At 36.5% G+C, this 19,607-nt stretch overlaps 1 protein-coding gene across 1 annotated transcript; it reads left to right on the top strand.

Annotated features, from left to right (window-relative positions):
- The first annotated feature begins 1,111 nt into the window (after positions 1-1,111).
- On the top strand, positions 1,112-11,272 carry LOC121415679 (40S ribosomal protein S6-like). The gene is made up of 5 exons (XM_041608981.1): positions 1,112-1,219; positions 5,323-5,454; positions 5,774-5,984; positions 7,701-7,850; positions 10,851-11,272. The coding sequence occupies exons 1-5, from the start codon at positions 1,214-1,216 to the stop codon at positions 11,087-11,089; spliced, it is 738 nt and encodes a 245-aa protein (XP_041464915.1). The 5' UTR covers positions 1,112-1,213; the 3' UTR covers positions 11,090-11,272.
- The last annotated feature ends 8,335 nt before the right edge of the window (positions 11,273-19,607 follow it).

The raw sequence follows: 19,607 nt of genomic DNA, 5'->3' as shown, positions 1-19,607 counted from the left end.
ATGTTTATATTTGAATATATAGAGTAATTAAATTCACAAAGCGAAACACTGAAAATTTCATAAAAATCGGATTACAAGAAATTATTGAATTTTAAAGTTTATCAATGTTTTGTGGAAACAATTATATGCACATCGTCATGAATATTCATTAGTTGGGCTAATTAAGTCACGTCCCCACTTTCCCTTTTCTTATGTTAGTACAGTTCCGCCGCGCCTGGACCAATCACTTTAAGTAATCATGAAAAAGATTTGTAATATGTTCGCTAGATAAAATTATAAAAGTTCCAAGTACTTGATAAGCGCGAGGAAAAATACTGTCCGGGCTGAGAATATTTATATTTAAATATATAGAGTAATTAAATTCACAGAGCGAAACACTGAAAATTTCATCAAAATCGGATTACAAGAAGTTATTGAATTTTAAAGTTTATTAATATTTTGTGGAAACAATTATATGCACATCGTCATGAATATTCATTAGGTGGGCTGATTATGTCACTTCCCCACTTTCCTTTTTCTTATGTTAGTACTTGAAATCACGAATGTTTCATTTTATCATAATAATGAATATTCATAAGGACATGCCTAGAAGTGTTTCACCGGGATATTAATGCAATAATGCACGCTTAAAATTTGAAGTTGAGATAAAATATGGCATATTGGGCAAACTAAGTTGTGAGGGAATGAAGGGAGTGAGCAAAATTCATATGAGACATTAAATTGGTCTATTTGGTTGCCTGCTTACAAAAATTCGTGCTTTCTTAGCACATTGGCCCTCTGGTTGCTTGCATACAAACACTCGTGCTTGCTTAGCAATCAGGTAAAATAAAAATCTCCACCACCACCATTACATAATCAAATTTTGTGATATAGATTTTGACATGATTCAGAAAATAATATAATATTTCACCCTTCACCGTCCTTTCTTCTTTCCTTTTTCTTGGTCGTAAATTTTGTTTCTCTTTTATTTTTTTTTTTTTTTTTTTTTGGGGGGGGGGGGAGCGCCCCACGCACCCCTCTCCCATCTGTACGTCACTGCGGGACATGAACACAGAAAAGTGGGCGCCACAGAACTGTGCATGACTTCTATTCCTAGCCTACCGTGCCTGAAAGATAGGCTAGTAACATACGAAATTTAATACGGCTAGCTTCTTTTGACAAGACTAATCCTCCTTTTCATGCAATGTCTACGTTCTTGTAGGCTACAATCAAGATGAAGGTAAATGAAATGAACTCTAACATTCATAATTCTATCCTAATCTGATAAATATCTTTAATAACACAATCTTATGTCCTATATGATTCCCAAGAAATGAAGTAAAACTGTGATTTTGTACCCACAGCATCTAGATTAAATGGATTTTACACTCTATCGCAGTCGAGTGAACAGGCGTTTCGTACCGAGCGCACGAATGGACGTGTAATAGCAGCGGGATATCGCTATTCTTCTGCCTGTTCATGATACCATACATGTAAACTTGGAGAAAAGTCGCTCACGTTGTTGTATGCATGTAGATCTAACGATGATACTGATTCACAGAGTTCTGTCATTGCATGACTGCTTTTGTTGTGCAGACTGTCTGCACTGCACTTAACGCGGGCGGGAGCCCAGGACCTTACCAGTAGAAGCGCTGGTCAGAAAATTGGGATCGTCCCACTCCCAGTTTACAGGGACTGTCTCAGTTTATAAGGATTTCTTCACACAAGAAATCTAAGAAAGTTCATTCACCTGTCAAGTGCCGACACCAATCAAGTGTGCTACTGCTAGTCAATGTAAACATATCAGGTTTCATAACAAGATTATTGGAAGACCGTAAGTCATGAAAAATAGACCGTGAACAGGGGGGAATTGAGGTCACTGAATCTACCGTATTTTTAGCACTCTCCATTTCCGTAATTGCTGTCTTTGTCCCGTAGCCGGGGGAAGTGAAAAAAAAACATCTCCATAAACAAGGCTGAAGCCGTGAAGGCCAGTCTCAATTTATCAAGACATGATTTGTCTTGGTTTGTGAGGATATCCTTGTTTTCTGGGACAATTCCTATTTTTGGACCAGCGCCTCTACCGCTTACGTGCAATTTGGCATCCTACTCACCTGACAAGCGTGAAGTATGGTCAAAATAATTCTCTGAATAAATAGTTAAAACAGAAATCAAGCACTTAGGGCCTACCACGATTATATGGATCATGGTCTAACGAGTGGCAGTTTTTCTGACATCTGGGCACAGACTGGAACCTCTAAAAACGAAAAGTTCTCTCCTTTTTTTACCCCCGCTTCGATCGGCCATTTTGTTACAATTCATAACAAAAATGGCCGATCGAGACGGGGGGTAGGAGAGAACTTTTCGTTTTTTGAGGTTCCAGTCTGTGCCCAGATGTCAGAAAAACTGCCACTCGTTAGACCTTCATCCATATAATCATGGTAAGTGCTTGATTTCTGTTTTAACTATTTATTCAGAGAATTATTTTGACCATACTTCACGCTTGTCAGGTGAGTAGCCTATGCCTGTAGGCCTACACGTAAGATCCTGGGCTCCCGCCCGCTGTGCGGGCGGGAGTTCCCTGGGTTACACTGCACTGTGCAGTGAATGTGACTTGTGTGACTGAGACGAGACTGTTGAGAGTGAGTGAGTCGTTCCTCTCAGTCTCAGACTGTCCAGGCGGCTTCTTGAGAGTAAAAATCATTTACTGATGTAGGCTTACTCTAAATGAAGCCAGGTCTTCTCATTCACCTGAAGGACGCCAAAATCTGTACCTGAAACTTTCACCCCCAAGATATCTACTTCTAAAAGATCTAGGCCCCCTACTACTACTAGCCCTAATCATGTAGGCCCTAGGCCGAGGCCCAGATGGGATAAAACGTCATTTTCGACATTTCTACGCCCTCATTATTTTTTAACAAGAATTCATAAAAAAAATGAGAAAAATATTGTAAAAAGACTGCAGAGACTTGCCCGATGTTTACGCCGCCATCTTGTTTCCTATTGTTCTTCGCCAACATTAAAGACGTGTGCGTCGGGTAACGGCAAAGAACAATTGAGGTCACTGAATCTATCTTTAGCAATTAGCACTCAATCCCTGTAATTGGTGTCTCAATATCATATCCTTGTTTTCTGGGACAATTCCAAATTTTGGACCAGCACCTCTAGAATCTACTGGTATTAAGAAAAAATGGCCCTCAATTTTTTTTTTTATAAATGGCTCCAAAACAAAGTAATGTCAACGCTGACACGGCCTGACTAGGCAAAGTGAGTTAAGTCTGTTCAGCTTAGTCACGCCTCGCCCTCGTGGCATGCATGGCAGTGCCCTTTCTCTGTGCACATGCCGCATGGTAATGTGTATCTGCATGATTTTCTAATAGTAATACTAGGGTAAAAGGGGGTTGTTGAAAGAAGAATCTTGACTTGGAAAATTGAGAGAATCTGTCACTAAATAAGCAGGGAAGATCAGCTTGTTGTTAACAGTCAGGTAAGTTCTGTGAAAGTTTCTGGTAAATTTGCTGCTGGCTAGCTTCAGGAATTTACCCAAAACTTACACCCTGATCGTCAGTAGAGGTGCACGGCCAATATGGGAGGCAATCTCCCATATTGGAGACTTGCTTTGCAAAAGAGACACCAACAAAAGTGAAATTTTTTTCCACCCAATATTTTGTCTGAGGTCAGAAGCCCATTTGTTTTGTCTGTGGAAGACCACAAAAATCCTTAAAATCAAAACAAAAGTAGACAGTGAATTTTTAAAGTAGACTAAAAAGGGGTAATATTCATGAGGAATCTGCTTATCACATTTTATTTGCTGCCAAGGTAATCCTTTTGCAGCAAATGTAAACAAAATTGGTCTTCCTAACTGGAGACTGTCTCTGAAATTGGATACCCAAATTTTTTACGAAAGTCTCTGATATTGGAGATAATCTGTCTCATGGGAGACAGTCTTCCGTATTGGCTGTGGGCCTCTTCTGACCGTTTTCAACAAGCCGGAAAGATCACCTGCCATTCCAAAATTTAAATGATGCCTGCAAAACAAAAATTATACTATATGAACTGATCTAGATCTACTGAAAAATAAAAATCGCCCACTCTTCTCCAAAATATTATGTTTTCATGCGTTCAGGAAAGGACTTCAGTGACTGAACTGTCGCACTCAATTTTTCCTAAATAAAATTCCTTCGTTCCCCTGTCCATCTGCACATAAATAATCTCACCAGGGTACTACCTGACTTTTCTTTTCTCATCTTTTCTACTGGATGATCTTTACTTATCGTCTTAACTTATACATCTTTATTGGAAAAATATTAACATTATCCAGAAGAATTTCCCTTGTATTTGTCACATTCCAATGCAATTTGGTATAATTGTAGCTATGTATGCATGTTATTTAGAACTTAATGCGATTGTATATGCAAGTTCTATGTACTATGTTATTTGCCAATATACAAATAGCGAATAGGCATGAGTGCGATGGTGCGAGATTTCGCATGAGGTGAAAGAAAGAGACGGTCTATTCAACTCGGCTAACGCCTCATTGAATAGAGTGTCTCTTTCACCGAATGTGAAATCTCGCGCCATTGCACGAATAAGAATATTTGCTATTTGCGTTGTACAATGCCTCGGAATTTAGCGAGAATATGAACAAAAATACAATAGTTTATCCCTGTAGTAATCTATGAAAAGGGAGCAAAAATACTGAAAGTGAAAAGCACAAGCGCACATGACCTTTGGCAGCAATGCGCATTTAGCCAGCGGGCTTATACGCGTATTGCACCTTCATTTGTACTGAGCGCAATGAATTAAATCATATTGTGGCATCACCTAAAGCAGTGCAACGGTACATTTTGGATGGTACATCTTTTGTGCAACGGTACGAATGTTTGACATTCAGCCTCCCATTTGCCCGCGTACAACAAGCTAAGTACGCGTTGTACATACAATGACAAATATGTTTGCAAAAAAACCCCAGTAATATTAGGAATATGAACCATATTGTGACTATTGAATTGTTGAAATTTATTCAATGGTTTGAAATAAAGAAAAACTCTCTTTATGGTGTTTGGGAAATTGCACATATTGCTCTAAATGAAAGGAAATCAAATGTTGATAATGAATCCATACAACAAGCCAAAACTCTAGGACTGGCTATAGATGATGATTGAAAATGGGTCATATTAAAATTATATCAAATCATTTTTCCAAGTATATAGGCATCATTAATGGGTTAAGAGAATTTGTACCTCAAAATATTATTGACTTTGAACGATTATAAATAATGCATTTTATGTTGATGGTTCGATATATATTGCATAAAGTTTTCTTAAAACTTCTTACTTTCAGCTGAATATAAGCTATCCAGCTGTGGGCACCCAGAAGCTCATCGAGGTCGATGATGAGCACAAGCTGAGGGCATTCTATGACAAGCGTATGGCCCATGAGATGAGCGCTGAGTCTCTTGGAGATGAGTGGAAGGCGAGTCCCTTCTTTTTACCTGTTTATATTATTTTAATTGCATTCTCAAGATCTGAACTATTAATGGAATAAAAGGTGATTTTGTCTCGTTTTGTTATTCTAACAGATTATCCATCATATCGGAGGGGGGGGGGGGGGGGGGGGGAACTCAAGCTCTTCACAAGTTCCGTGTTGAAATTCTGAATCTTCTGAACTTTTATTACATGTAGTCTTCATGTTAAGCTATGTTCATATGTAGTATGAATGTTTCCTTATCACAAGACTATTTACGCAGCCTTGTTGACCTTAATATGAATGTTGTGCATGATTGGTCTTTCAGGGCTACATTGTGCGCATCAGTGGAGGTAATGACAAGCAAGGTTTCCCCATGAAGCAAGGTATCCTGACGAATGGACGTGTACGTCTTCTCCTCAGCAAGGGCCACTCCTGCTATCGTCCAAGGAGAAAGGGAGAGCGCAAGCGCAAGTCTGTCCGTGGCTGCATTGTTGATTCTAACCTCTCTGTTCTCAACTTGGTCGTCATCAAGAAGGGTAGGTAACCAAATTGTCTATTAAATCCAATCAAAGTGAAATGTATAGAAGGTTGAAACTTTGACTAAGGGCATTTTCACACGTGAATCTTGAATCATTGTATGCAGGCGTTTGTGGTTCTAAACATGTTCTAGTTTGGTTTCGCACTTGCTAGAAATTCGTCATTAGCCTTATTTTTCACTGGAATCATTCAAATTACGATTATTTCAACCGTGTTAAAGAGCGGTTGGATATCGGTACACTGTTTTTCTTTTTATGTTTTATCAAAGTTAATCAACAGACAGAAATTGAAGTTCAGTACTCAAACTTAAGAGAGGAGTCTATCCAAAATCTAACTGGTTAAGATAAACTTCTCCAAAGTCAAGTCATACTTGACCAGTAGGTAAAATCTGTGTGTGATGAAGTTGATCAGAGATGCTAACCTTGAATGCCATTTATATGACACAGGGAGAGGATTGTTGGGAGTGGCCTTGTGCTTTGTTTTGTGCTCAAGTTGGGTTGAATAAATAATCCCAAGTTGAAGGTTAGTTTTTAGTATATCAGCTGGCATTGAAGATAAATACCAGTTGTGCTAACAATCTCAAAATGAGTATGAAATTACCACCAAAGTGTTTGTATGTATAATTAAGATTAATGTGCCAAATAGCTCAGAAAAAAATGTGTACTTGCTGAGAAATGAGCAAAATAAGCATGGAATTCCATCAAATTCCTAAAACATTCCTAGAACTGTTTCACTAGAATAATGCCAATCTTTAAAATGCCTTAACTTTGTTATTTGTAATCCGAGTTTGATCAAATTCAGTGTTATGTTTGTCTGATTTTTCTGTTTAAATCAAATTATTTTCAGCCTGGAGCATCCCTGTAAAGGTCAAGTCCACCATAGAAAAATGTTTATTTGAAATTGAATAAATAGAAAAATCACACTAGCATAACACTGACAATTTCATCAAAATCGGATGTAAATACGAATGTAATGAAATTTTAAAGTTTCGCTTATTTTTCACAAAACAATGATATGCACAACTCATTGACATGCAAATGAGACAGTCGATGATGTCCCTCACTCACTATTTTGTTTTTTATTGTTTGAATTACACAATATTTCATTTTTTATAAATTTGACAATAGGGACCAACTTGACTGAACTATATAGTATTAAACAATGCTAATTCCACATTTTCAGGGAGGTATTAATCGTTGTTTAACTAGACAATGAGGAGAAAATTATATTTGATATTCCATATAATAAAATACAAAAGAAATAGTGAGTGGATGATGTCATCAGTCTCCTCATTTGCATACTGACCAGGATGTGACAATAATTGTTTTGTGAAATAAAGTGGAACTAAAAATGTCATAACTTTCTTATTTTACATCTGATTTTGATGAAATTTTCAAAGTTATGCCTGTTGGATTTTTTTTCTTTTTGTTCAAATCAACTTTTTGTTGGGGTGGATTTGTCCTTTAAATATATATTTAGGGAAAAGCACCTTTTCCACAACTTGCAATACTATAAAAGCAGAATTGAAAAAGTAAAGGGCGCACCAAATCTTCAAGGCTAATGAAAGGGGCATTTGAGGCCAATCAATGGGCATCCATTGCCTTGGCCTTTGAGGGCCTTGAGTTAATTTAAGCTGTGCATTACTTATACTGCTAGGTACAGTACGGTATTTGATTTACTAAATGTTGAAGTATGACCATCAATTTGCATTACAGGCGAGGGCGAGATCCCAGGACTTACTGACAAGTCCATCCCCCGAAGGTTGGGCCCCAAGCGTAGTGGCAAGATCCGCAAGCTCTTCAACCTCAACAAGGAAGATGATGTCAGTCAATACGTTGTCAGGCGCCCACTTCCAATGAAGGAAGGTAAGTAAAAAAAAAACAATTGTTGAAAGTGATGGGCAAACTAACACACTGAGGTAAGTTACACTGTTGATGAAGAATCTTTCCATATTGAAGATGAGGAAAGATGAAAAATCCATATTTAATTTTTCGAAACAGAAATCTGAAATAGAAATAAACTGAAAATTAATTTTGCCCAACATTTCATTTGAATGAGACAAGAAAAATTAAATGAGCTGATTGTGATATGACTTGCTTGTTCAAACTGTAATGTGCCCTCATTGCTGACGGTAGTGCATGATATGGCAACCTCCTTTGCAGGAGTTGGGGATATTGGATGGAAAAATAAGTTGTGACATGCTAATCCTGCATGTTATTTCATTATGGTTCAGAAATCAATTGTGTTTAAATTTGGCTCATTTGGGAACATGAGAATCCAGGATTCCTTTTTGTTTTCCGTCTTCTGTCGAATTATGGACTCAAACTGGTAAGATGCAATGGGAATTTGGAAAGAGATTTTTCTGACAGGCTTGGACATACACGTGTATTGCCTTATGTCAGTATGTGGTATTAATTTTTCAGACCAAATCTAATTTGAGTCCAATTTCTCCTTGATGGAACAGGCTCATGGAGTCCCAAGAGTTGGACCAAGTCAGATTCACATTGGTGGAAAAAAATAGTGTGTACATCATTGGTTTCCTCATGTACATAAACTTCTGGAGTTGTTTAAAGCTTAACAACACTTATTAATTCCAAATACCTTTTTTTATATGAGGTTTCGATTGAAGGAGATGCATGAATGATTAAAAGAAAAAAGAGATAAAAACTTTAGGCTCTCGGGTGAATTTTATGAAGAACAATTTAGGGAAGTTGGCTTTAAAAGAAGAATGTGGATAATAAATTATGGCTGGATAATAAATGATGGATGGATAATCAAAGCCTGGTTACTGCATAGCAGAGTGAGACTATAGGCGCCGCTTTTCCGACGGCGGCGGCGTCAACATCAAATCTTAACCTAAGGTTAAGTTTTTGAAATGACATCATAACTTAGAAAGTATAGGGACCTAGTTCATGAAACTTGGCCATAAGGTTAATCAAGTATTACTGAACATTCTAGTAGAGTTTCATGTCACATGACCAAGGTCAAAGGTCATTTAGGGTCAATGAACTTAGACCATGTTGGGGGAATCAACATCAAAATCTTAACCTGAGATTAAGTTTTTGAAATGTCATCATAACTTTAAAAAAATATATGGACCTAGTTCATTAAACTTGGACATATGGTTAATCAAGTATCACCAAACATCCTCAGTCAGTCGGCAAGCCCTGAAAAAGTAGCTCCTTTTATCCAAGTGATATTCATGACTATAGGGTTTTTGCATTATTAATGAGCTTGGTGCGAACCAAAACACCTCTTTTTATTCTGCCATTGCTGCTCTAAATATTAACCAAATTTCATGTTTTTGGTATCTTTGTAAAGAAGAAGAATCATTCTTTCAGGTCATGTGTTTGGAATTTTTAAAAAAATGTTGTAATATAGGGAAAACTTTTGATATAAAACATGAAACAAAATGATTTTTTTCATGCAACAAATGTTGTTGTTTTCACACTTGATTTCTGTTTGAGCACAAATGATTTTTAGATCATAATAAAGCTGAAGATCTATGCTTTAATATGATATAATTTGTATAAGAAGATGTATCTTAGATGGGTCAGCAGCCAGCTTTTCATAGGCCAAGTACATTTAGCAGCTCAAAAACAAGAATACTGCACTCTGATTGGTCACAGAGACCACACACCCACGCAAATTCCAATGTTCCCCACACTGGGCCTCTGCAAGGTCACACTCACCATGTGGTAATCTCTTCAAATAACCCGCGCCTGTTGTTGTAAAAACATTATTCAGCCAATCAGAACTCTGGATTTTATGTTACTCAGAAATTTTAGAAATCTCGTCTTGCATCTTGATGGAAAAAGCTAGCTGCTGACCCATCTAAAAGATGCCACATATCAAGAGTGACATTGTAAGAAAGTATAGAGTTTGAGCTTTCTGATGATATAAATAATGTTGGTACCTAAAACACAAAATGTTGCACAATTTGCAAGTGAAAACAGAGGAAGAAAATTCTGTTTGATGCATCTTTTCTGGTAAAAAATTCACTTATTTATCAAAATATTTTATTCAAAAGAAATAACCAATATGAAAGAGTAACATTTACTCTTCCCAATGGTACAAAAATAATCAATTTTACTCCAGGAGAAAGTGGTTAAATTCTTTGAGAAAAAAGTCTCACAATTCACGAGATTTTGCAGGGACATGAATTCAGCCACGAGAGGACTTGGATAAATCTTGCCCATTTGCTCATTAACACAGGGGCTTGCCGACTGACTGTCCTGCATGAGTTTCACGCCACATAACCAAGGTCAAAGGTCATTTAGGGTCAATGAACTTTGGCAGAATTGGGGGTATTTGTTAAATTACCATCATAACTTTAAAAGTATGTTTTTGGTCTAGTTCATAAAACTTAGACATAAGAGTGATCAAGTATCACTGAACATCCTGTGTGCATTTTAGGTCACATGACCAAGGTCAAAGGTCAATGAACTTTGGCCATAATGGGGGTATCTGTTGAATTACCATCATAACTTTGCAAGTTTATTGATCTGACTTTTGAAACTTGGACATAAGAGTAATCAAGTATCACTGAATATCCTGTGCAAGTTTCAGGTCACATGATCAAGGTCAAAGGTCATGCGAGGTCAATGAATTTTGGCCACATTGGAGGTATTTGTTGAATTACCATCCTATGTTTGTAAGTATATTGGTCTAGTTCATAACACGTGGAAATAAGAGTAACCATGTATCACTGAACATCTTGTGCGAGTTGTAGTAGTTTTCAAAGTCAGCACTGCTGCTATGTTGAATCGCGTGATGCAGGTGAGACGGCCAGAGGCATTCCACTTGTATATGAATGGGATGCTCTATAATGTCAATGTGGTTTTATCTGTATTCTCTAAATCCAGGGCAAAAGAATATCAAGTACAAGGCCCCAAAGATCCAGCGTCTAATCACACCTGAGCGTCTTCAACGCAAGCGTCACAACGTTGCCATCAAACTCCGCCGTGCTAAGAGGAACAAGCTTGAAGCCGCCGAGTATGCCAAACTCCTCGCTCAAAGGCAGAAGGAAAAGAGGGATGCCGTTCTCAAGCGCAAGAGGTCTGCCTCTCTTCGCGAGAGTGCCCGCCAGTCCCAGAGCAAGTAGAGAACAGACCCGCCATCACACCCACAAGCAGAAAGACCATCACAATTGAAATCAAACAACTTCAAATGAACTGCTGGAAAAATACCAACCACATATCAAATATTCAGCTGTCCTTCTTGTACATGGACATAGTGAAAGAAATAAACAACTTTCATCAGCCTACATAGGCAAACCCAAAAATCACTTCTGGCTGGTATTGTGTATTTGTTTGCCTCATTTGTATTGGAAGTATGCATGCTGATGAATAGTAGTTTAATGAGAGAAGAGAGAAATTATAGAGTAAAAGAAGTAATGTTAGTGTAATGTTATGGTATTGATGGTAAGAGAAAGAAGATGGGGGTGGGGGGAGGCATTCTCCTAGTCTGTATTGTAATTCCCTTTTTATAATGTCCCAGAGAGATGAATATTTACTAATTCCAATAGCTTTGACGATAGACGGGGTGATCAAAAACATGAAAGGGAGAGTCAACCTTGAAATAATCTCAAATTGATTGCTTCAAAAGAAAAAATTACTGAATCAGATGTGCATATTGATGAGGTTATGCAAAATCTAAAGAAATTACAGATACTGGTACATGATATTTTTTAGTTTTAACTTTGCGTTACTCTCCACAATCCTACAGTTTTTGTTGTAATCATGTGATCTGCTGCCGAAATCTTAAGGGAAGGCTGTAATGCTTCCCCTCCAGGGAGTGCCAAGAACCAAAATTTTCTTTCTTTTCATTTCAGGAAGACTTTGAATGGGCATGCATTGTATTTTGAAGACTGACCCAACAGCCCCCCCCCTATAGCTTGGGCACAAAGGAAAAAAATACATCTGAGAATTGTTTACAATTGTCACATAAACGGGAATTTGATTTTCACAGATTTGAATAGCGATCTCATTTTCAGATGTCCATTTCTTATTCTTTATCTGATTCTTAAAGGGGAAGTTCACCCTGACAAAAAGTTTATTGTAAAAATAGCAGAAAAAATAATAAAAAATATTGCTGAAGGTTTGAGAAAAATTCATCAAATAATTAAAAAGTTATTAGAATTTCAATTATTTGATTTGTGACGTCATATGCGAGCAGCATTCCTACATAGCGAATGGTAAAAAATCAATGAAATGTCATTTTCTCAGAAAATTGAAAATGGTTTTCACTGTACCTTTTTTATATCAATAGACCAATCATTTCACACCCGATCATGAATAGAAAACAAAATTAAGTCATCAGGAATCATACAAAATTTGAAATTCATGCATTTTATATTACATAACACATGGGGCAGCTGCTCGTTTATGACGTCACAAATCCAAAACTTTGAACTCTAGTAACTTTCTTACTCTTTAACGGATTTTCCTCAAACCTTCACCAATACTTTTTACTATTTTTTCTGCTATTTTTACAACAAAGTTTTCTTCAGGGTGAACTTCCCCTTTAACATACACTATCCTCTTCATTTGTTTGATTTTTCACAAATCGTTTTATTGCCATGTTAGATTCCCAGTGTGTGAGAGAAGAGAAAGAAATTGCATTAGTGTGTACCGTAGTTGAGAGAAGCATAAGATATACATGTATGGTATTAGAGGTCACCCAAGTCTGCAGTCCCCCTTCTCTGTGCACACGTGTATCTTTGTGATTCTAGTAAAAGATGCGCAATCACCACAAATTTTACACTTGGAATAAATAGGAACATTCATTTTAAAAAGTGGACTCAAAAAGATGGGAAAAGAGTGAACTTCGGGCATTTCATGTGACGGCCTCAAAATTCAGCCTCTCATCAAAATCTCTTAAAGGACAAGTCCATCCTAACAAAAACTTGATTTGAATAAAAAGAGAAAAATTCAACAAGCATAACACTGAAAATTTCATCAAAATCGGATGTAAAATAAGAAAGTTATGACATTTTAAAGTTTCGCTTCATTTCACAAAACAGTTGTATGCACATCTCGGTCGGTATGCAAATGAGGGAACTGATGACATAACTCACTATTTCTTTTGTATTTTATTATATGAAATACGAAATATTTTGATTTTCTCGTCATTGTCATGTGAAATGAAGTTTCATTCCTCCCTGAACACGTGGAATTCCATTATTTTAACATTTTGTGCTTCAGGCAAGGAGGTCCTAATCATCGAATTCGTAAAAATTGAAATATTGTAGAATTCAAACAATAAAAAACAAAAGAAATAGTGAGTGAGTGACATCATCGACTCTCATTTGGATGTAACTGGCTCGTTTATATAACTATTTTGTTAAAAATAAGCGAAACTTTGAAATGTCATAACTTTATTTAATTTTACATCCGAATTTGATGAAATTTTCGGCATTGTGCTAATCTGATTTTTCTCTATTGATTCAAATCAGAATTTTTCTGAGGTGGACTTGACCTTTAATCGTGTGTAAAGTGAATGGGTGTGCAGACTCGGGGGCACCATTTCAATGTTCAGTCTGAACATGACTGGCCGAGATTTTTTAAAAGAAAATACATCTCTCAAATTTTAATGAGATTTTTGGCACACTTATAAGAATACAGTGAACATTATCAACTGATCCTTTTTTTGTTGAAAAGAAATTTGTGTTTAATCTTAAGTAAAATGTGCAGACATGGGGCCCACCATCATACATGTGCCACCTGAGTCAGTTGGTCAGAAGACCCTTTTATGCATAAGTTGAATGTTGGGGATGGCCAAATTCACTCCTCACTCACCCTTGCCCTTAACCACATTCAGTGCCATCCTCAACTTTCCTACAAACCACACTTAAAAAAATACTTAGCTTCCCTTCCATGTCTTCTCTGGCTGTCTCCTCAGTCTCACTAGCCTTTTGATATCCATGTCATTCTCACAAAATTTGGCAATTTGGCACAAAGTGACTACAGAAACAATGCAAGCCAAAAATACACACCAATAAAAACATAACAAGAAAATAGGTTCATGTGCTTATTTTTTTCATTGACCTTTGAAATCTGCTAAATTGATGAAATGGGTATAAAAGAGGTGGAAGAAAGAGATTTGGACCTTGGTTAGACCTTAAGGGAATTTATTGATTTAAAATCCCCATTTCACATTAAAAATCAATGCATATTTCATCAGATTTTCCGGTTTTTTTTTCTCTGCACAAGGCAGCAGCCTAAAGCCCCCCCCCCCGCCCTTCTTCCTCCGGACTGAACTTGGCTTCAGGGATTATAAGTATAAATAGTTACATTTTCTGAAATTATATCACTATCACAAAATTAGATTTTCTTATAAAAATATTTTTTTTTTGCTCACTCGCTTTGCTCGTTCAGGATTTTAAATGAAACCTTACTTAAAGCCTCATGCTGTCCCCCTTAGAGTTTCAGCTCATTACACCACTGAGCAGATCTGTTGCAAGCAAGAATTTTGAAATTTTTATCTTACTTTATGATAGATTTTGACATGATATTCAGAAAATGATATATTTCACCCTTCTCAGTTTTCTTTCATTTTTTTTTGATAGGATGTGAAAAATTGGGGGGGGGGGGGGGTACATGACCTAACCCCTCCCCCTTCTGTGCAGCACACTAAAACTTTTATGATCTTCGTCTTCAACAAAGGACCATAATCACCTCTATGTCTTAATTGTCAAATTTGTTGTTACCAAATTGTGCATATTGTCCAGTGCAGGTACATGTACATCACGTTTTAACAGCTCAGTTTGGTATTAGATCCCGCCAGACATAGGTGTACTATCGGCACATTGTTACTAATTTCTTTACCAAACTGCTGTAACACACCCTCCTCATCTTTCTGTATCTCTTATGGCACTCACAAAAATGAAACACAATTCTTGTATTTTTTTTTCAATTTAGCATTTAATCCCTTACATATGACCAAAAAAAAAAAGAAAAAGGAGAGAAAAAGGAAAAATTAAAGGTAATCCCTCCCAGGAAGCCAAGAGGGTGTTGTTGGACATAGATACACACTGCAGATGCTGCTAGCTAAGCTGCCCAATGACACCAACATAATAACAAAACTTCCATAGATGCTTTGTTCTGAATGCCTGAACTCTTGACGATTTTCAGTTTGCGTATGCTATGGCGCTGTTCAAAGATCCTGGCAGGTTGGCTCTGCCTCCTGCTATATGAGGTGATGCCGTCAGATGTTTGGGACAGCACTGATATAGCCACAAGCAGCGCAGTGTGTGTGTACAGTGCATATGCTCTGCAACTGGCTGATGATCTTCGTGATTAAGATGGCATCAAGTAAAGCAAGTAAAAAGACTGGCCAACAGTTCCCTTTTGAGTTCCTGAGAGGGATAACCTTTGATTGATTGAAATGCCTCACAGGTCACTCAATGCATGGATTAAGTTATGCTTCCTATAACAGAACATTTAAGGTACTGAGAAAATATTTTTTTTTGAAAAATGAAATGGAATACACAGAACACATGACATGGGTAACATTGAAGTACATTTTCTCTGTCTCTGCAGTCTGTTGTTATAAAGAATTATACATGTAACTGTACCTAATCTGGCCCCGAATAAACATTGATTACTCTGCAAAGATTTCTTACCCGAAAATGACACAAATATCGGGGGGGGGGGGGGGGGGGTGGTATTCTGTATTGTTTTTGTAACATTAATGCTATCTCATTACAAGGACTTGCTAATATTATTTCAAATTGTTATTACCTCTATGATGACGTCCCATATTTTATCTCTGAAAATGCCCATTTTTTATGTCAAGCAAATCCTTTATTTCATGTGATTAGATAAACCAATAAAACGTCTCTACCGTACTCTTTAAAAGCACAACTGACAGGAAGCGTGATTTTCCTTACTCCCCTAATATTATGCTTATGCGCTACTGTGCTACAACTACATGTGGTTGTTCTCCTAGGCATATTTTCTTTGAATGAGTTCTTTGAAACACTGGAAAGGCTGCCATTCTGACTCTGTAATGTCTTCGGGATGTCTCCTCTTGTAAACAAGACTTTCTTTCAGGATCCAGCAAGAAAAAATTATTGTTGAATGTAGACCGAAAAATAATGCATAATAATATGTTACAATAGCCTATATTGCTTTTGTTTATTCCAAGGAAGTTAACATTAAAGAAAAAAATGTAATACCTTTCATCTTGATGTTTTCTTGGGCACAGAGAAATCTATGTGCATATTTTTATAGCTTTATGCCAATTTTAGCTCTGACATCATGCACGCTCATGCATGCCAGAAAAGAAAAATTATTTTCAGAATACGGCCCCAGGACATTATCTAATGTAAAAATATCTTTAGATTAATTGCTATAATGGTACATATACTGTACGTAGTTCACAATTTAAACACCTGTTTGGGTGCATGGAAATAAAGCTTGTGTGCCACATTGTCTGAATTAGCAGTTCAGCATTTCTGAGCTCATTATTAATTGTATATTTCATACAAGGAGTCTTTGATAAGTGTTGCAAAAAAAATCTGCTACCCATCACAAAAATGCAAACCCCTTGTTTAAAGGAATGACGTTGAGACCAATAGTGCAGGTTTGATAAAAATATGAAGCTTGAGTGTAACTATTTAGTTGAATATTTGCCATCTTTTTAAGTTGCACAACATCATCCCTTCAGCTATATTCCTGACAATCACATTTGTCAATCAGAAGTGTCTGTTTTTGATGGTGTTGTAATACAGAATGATGTATACTCTAGATTGCCTTCCCAAGCTCCACCATCCAATTTGAGATTACTAACCTTTTCCGAATTGCATTATTGATAGCTCAATATTCAGTGAGATTTTTCCAAGCTCCAGTTCATTTTCAATTATTTTGTTTGGTGCTGTCAGTTGGGCCGTGCCGATGTAAAAATAAACCCTGCCCCTTCCAGCAATATAGGGTTAAACAATCTTCAAGTCTTTGTATCCAAAATATTTATACAGATAAAACTATTAAAAAAAAAAAGCACAAAAGATGGAAAAGGTTGAACCCTATCTAGGTCGGGGTATTTTGGGAGTTCATATGGGTTTAGATCTCAGCCATCGACCGCGCTGAAAATTGGCACGCGGGTCGTCCGGGACATAATATACAAAATTGTATAGTAATTTATTTCACGAGAATTGCTATTAAATGATTATGCTAATTAATGCTTAATTAGTATGCGAAGTCATACGTTTTCCTCTAACTCCCTAAATAAAGCTCAAAATGTTGTAATTTTGGGTATAGAAACTCTTTGTGGTGTTCTTAGCAAGTGTACATGAACAAAATTGCGATATCAAATCATTTCCTTATGTATTATATCATTTTTGCAATTTCTTATGTATTTATGTGATATGGAGAGTTGTGGCCCAGTGGATTAGTCTCTGGACTTTGAAACAGAGGGTCATGGGTTCAAATCCCAGCCATGGCATTGTTTCCTTCAGCAAGAAATCAATCCACATTGTGCTGCACTCAACCCATGTGAGGTGAACGGGCACCTGGCAGGAATTTATTCCTTCAAATGCCGAGCACGTAAAAGCTGCTTTAAGTCCTTTGATAGTGCATACAGGCGCTATTCATAATGTGTTATGTGCTATAAAAGAACTGACTATTATTATTCTTATTTCTTTCTTTTTTTTGACCTTCTGTTTTTCTCTGTTTTTCAATAAAAATTTGTTAGGGACTCTCTGAGATCATAAAATATATACATTTAGTCCAGCAAAACTAAAAATAATCATACATTAATGATTTTTGGTTGAAAACACAATGTGCATTGACTTTATACACAAAATCACTTTTTTGAGCAATTTTGGGTCTGACATGCACTTACATAATGTTGCGTAATTTTGGAACCACGTACCTGGGTGACGTAAAATTAGTCTCAAAAGTTGCGCAAGATTTGAAAGTAAAAAGTCAGCGAGCAGCATGGTCAAAAACATTTGCACGATTAAAATATTGTGCGAATCGTTGAGGGGGCCTCCGAGCCCCCCCCCCCCAGCCTAGATAGGGTTAAAAACAAAACATGAAATGCACAATGACCCATACTGCGATTTCTAACTGCTTTTATAATGTGCACATAATAACAAGTGAACTTTTTAGTTTCATTACATTGTATCATTTGGAAAATAGTTGTATTCAATAATTGAAGCTTGAACAATCAAGATAAAATTTCAGTCTCAAAAATACCGAGAAAAATATGTGAAATTCTTAATATAATGGAATCCAAACCAAAGAAATAATATATGAAACATGACATTATACACGTATACTATCATTTAAAATACGAATTGATATACAGTTTGTTTCCAACAAGAAAAAATTTAAAGGACATTTGTGAATGAACACTCATGTGTACGTCTACATACATCTGATGATCTCTAAGAAAAAATATTTGACTCGTATTATTCTAAATGGTACACATTCATTTAGAGAGTCATGAAATTGATTTATTCATCTTCCCAAAGAAAATTCTTAATGTGAATTGATAAAACTGTGATGATGAAACTAAGATAGGCTACATGTAATCCAAGCGTATGTTGACTCTTTGCGTCATTCATAAAGCTGCATTTTTGCCCAAAATAATTGAAGACTTCCCATATCTTATCTATATTGATGGTGGATTCGTGGTTACTTAAAAGCCCTAAAAATCAAAGAGAAGAGGCTGATTGTATGTCCCTTATACATGTAAACAGTAACACGGTCCTTTGAATTACAAGCTGAATATGAAAATGAGCTCTAAGAGCTCCACATTTCAAAATATACCAGTAAGTAAAATAAGTTATCAATAATTCCCTTCAATATCTATTCACCGTTTTTAAAAACCAAAATAACCAAATAAAACACAAACAACTCCAACGTACAGTTCCTAATGAAATCAGACTTGCAACTGCATTTTAAAAATTCCTTACAAATGTAAAAAAATACATATGAACAGCTGGATTCTTATTCGGATGAACACTACTACTACTTGTACTATTACTTCCTGAAGAAAAAATGTGTTGACATATGAATAACGTAAAGCATTTTACTACGAATGTCGTTCATTCAGCTCTCACAACAGTAAAGCCTTGTTCACATTTGTCGCAGTTGGGAACAAACAAATGTGCTTTTTAAAATGTGTGGCAATGCATGTAACTAACAATCTGCACATACTCAAGGAGCTTTGTATCATTAACAAGAAACTTTGAAGCACAAACCATTTACCATTATTTGTAAAATAGTGCTGCATTTGCCGCATCATATCTGAACAAGCATTAACACATTCTAAACAGATTTCTCAACCACTACTTTAATTCATGGAAGAAAAAAAAAGTAAGAAAATAAGGTTTAATTTCTAATATGTACAGCAGTCCCGCTGATGATTTTTTTAAAAATAAAGACAGCTACAACCTGACGACTACTCACTCTGACATTCTCAGATTATTGAGGAATCCACAATACAAATGTGAGTGGGACACCTCATACACACTTTCATTTATCTCTTTGAGAGAGCATTCCTTGTCCATCAACTCTTGAGATCTTTATCATCGATTGGTGCAATATGGTCTATAGACGCTACACACTAACCAACTGCAATTTGAATATATATTTTTTTAGATGTTTTACATA

Source organism: Lytechinus variegatus, chromosome 5, assembly GCF_018143015.1.
Source record: "Lytechinus variegatus isolate NC3 chromosome 5, Lvar_3.0, whole genome shotgun sequence".
NCBI classification, from domain to species: domain Eukaryota; kingdom Metazoa; phylum Echinodermata; class Echinoidea; order Temnopleuroida; family Toxopneustidae; genus Lytechinus; species Lytechinus variegatus.
The sequence above is the reverse complement of the archived record's forward strand: the minus strand, read 5'-3'. Positions and strand labels throughout refer to the sequence as shown.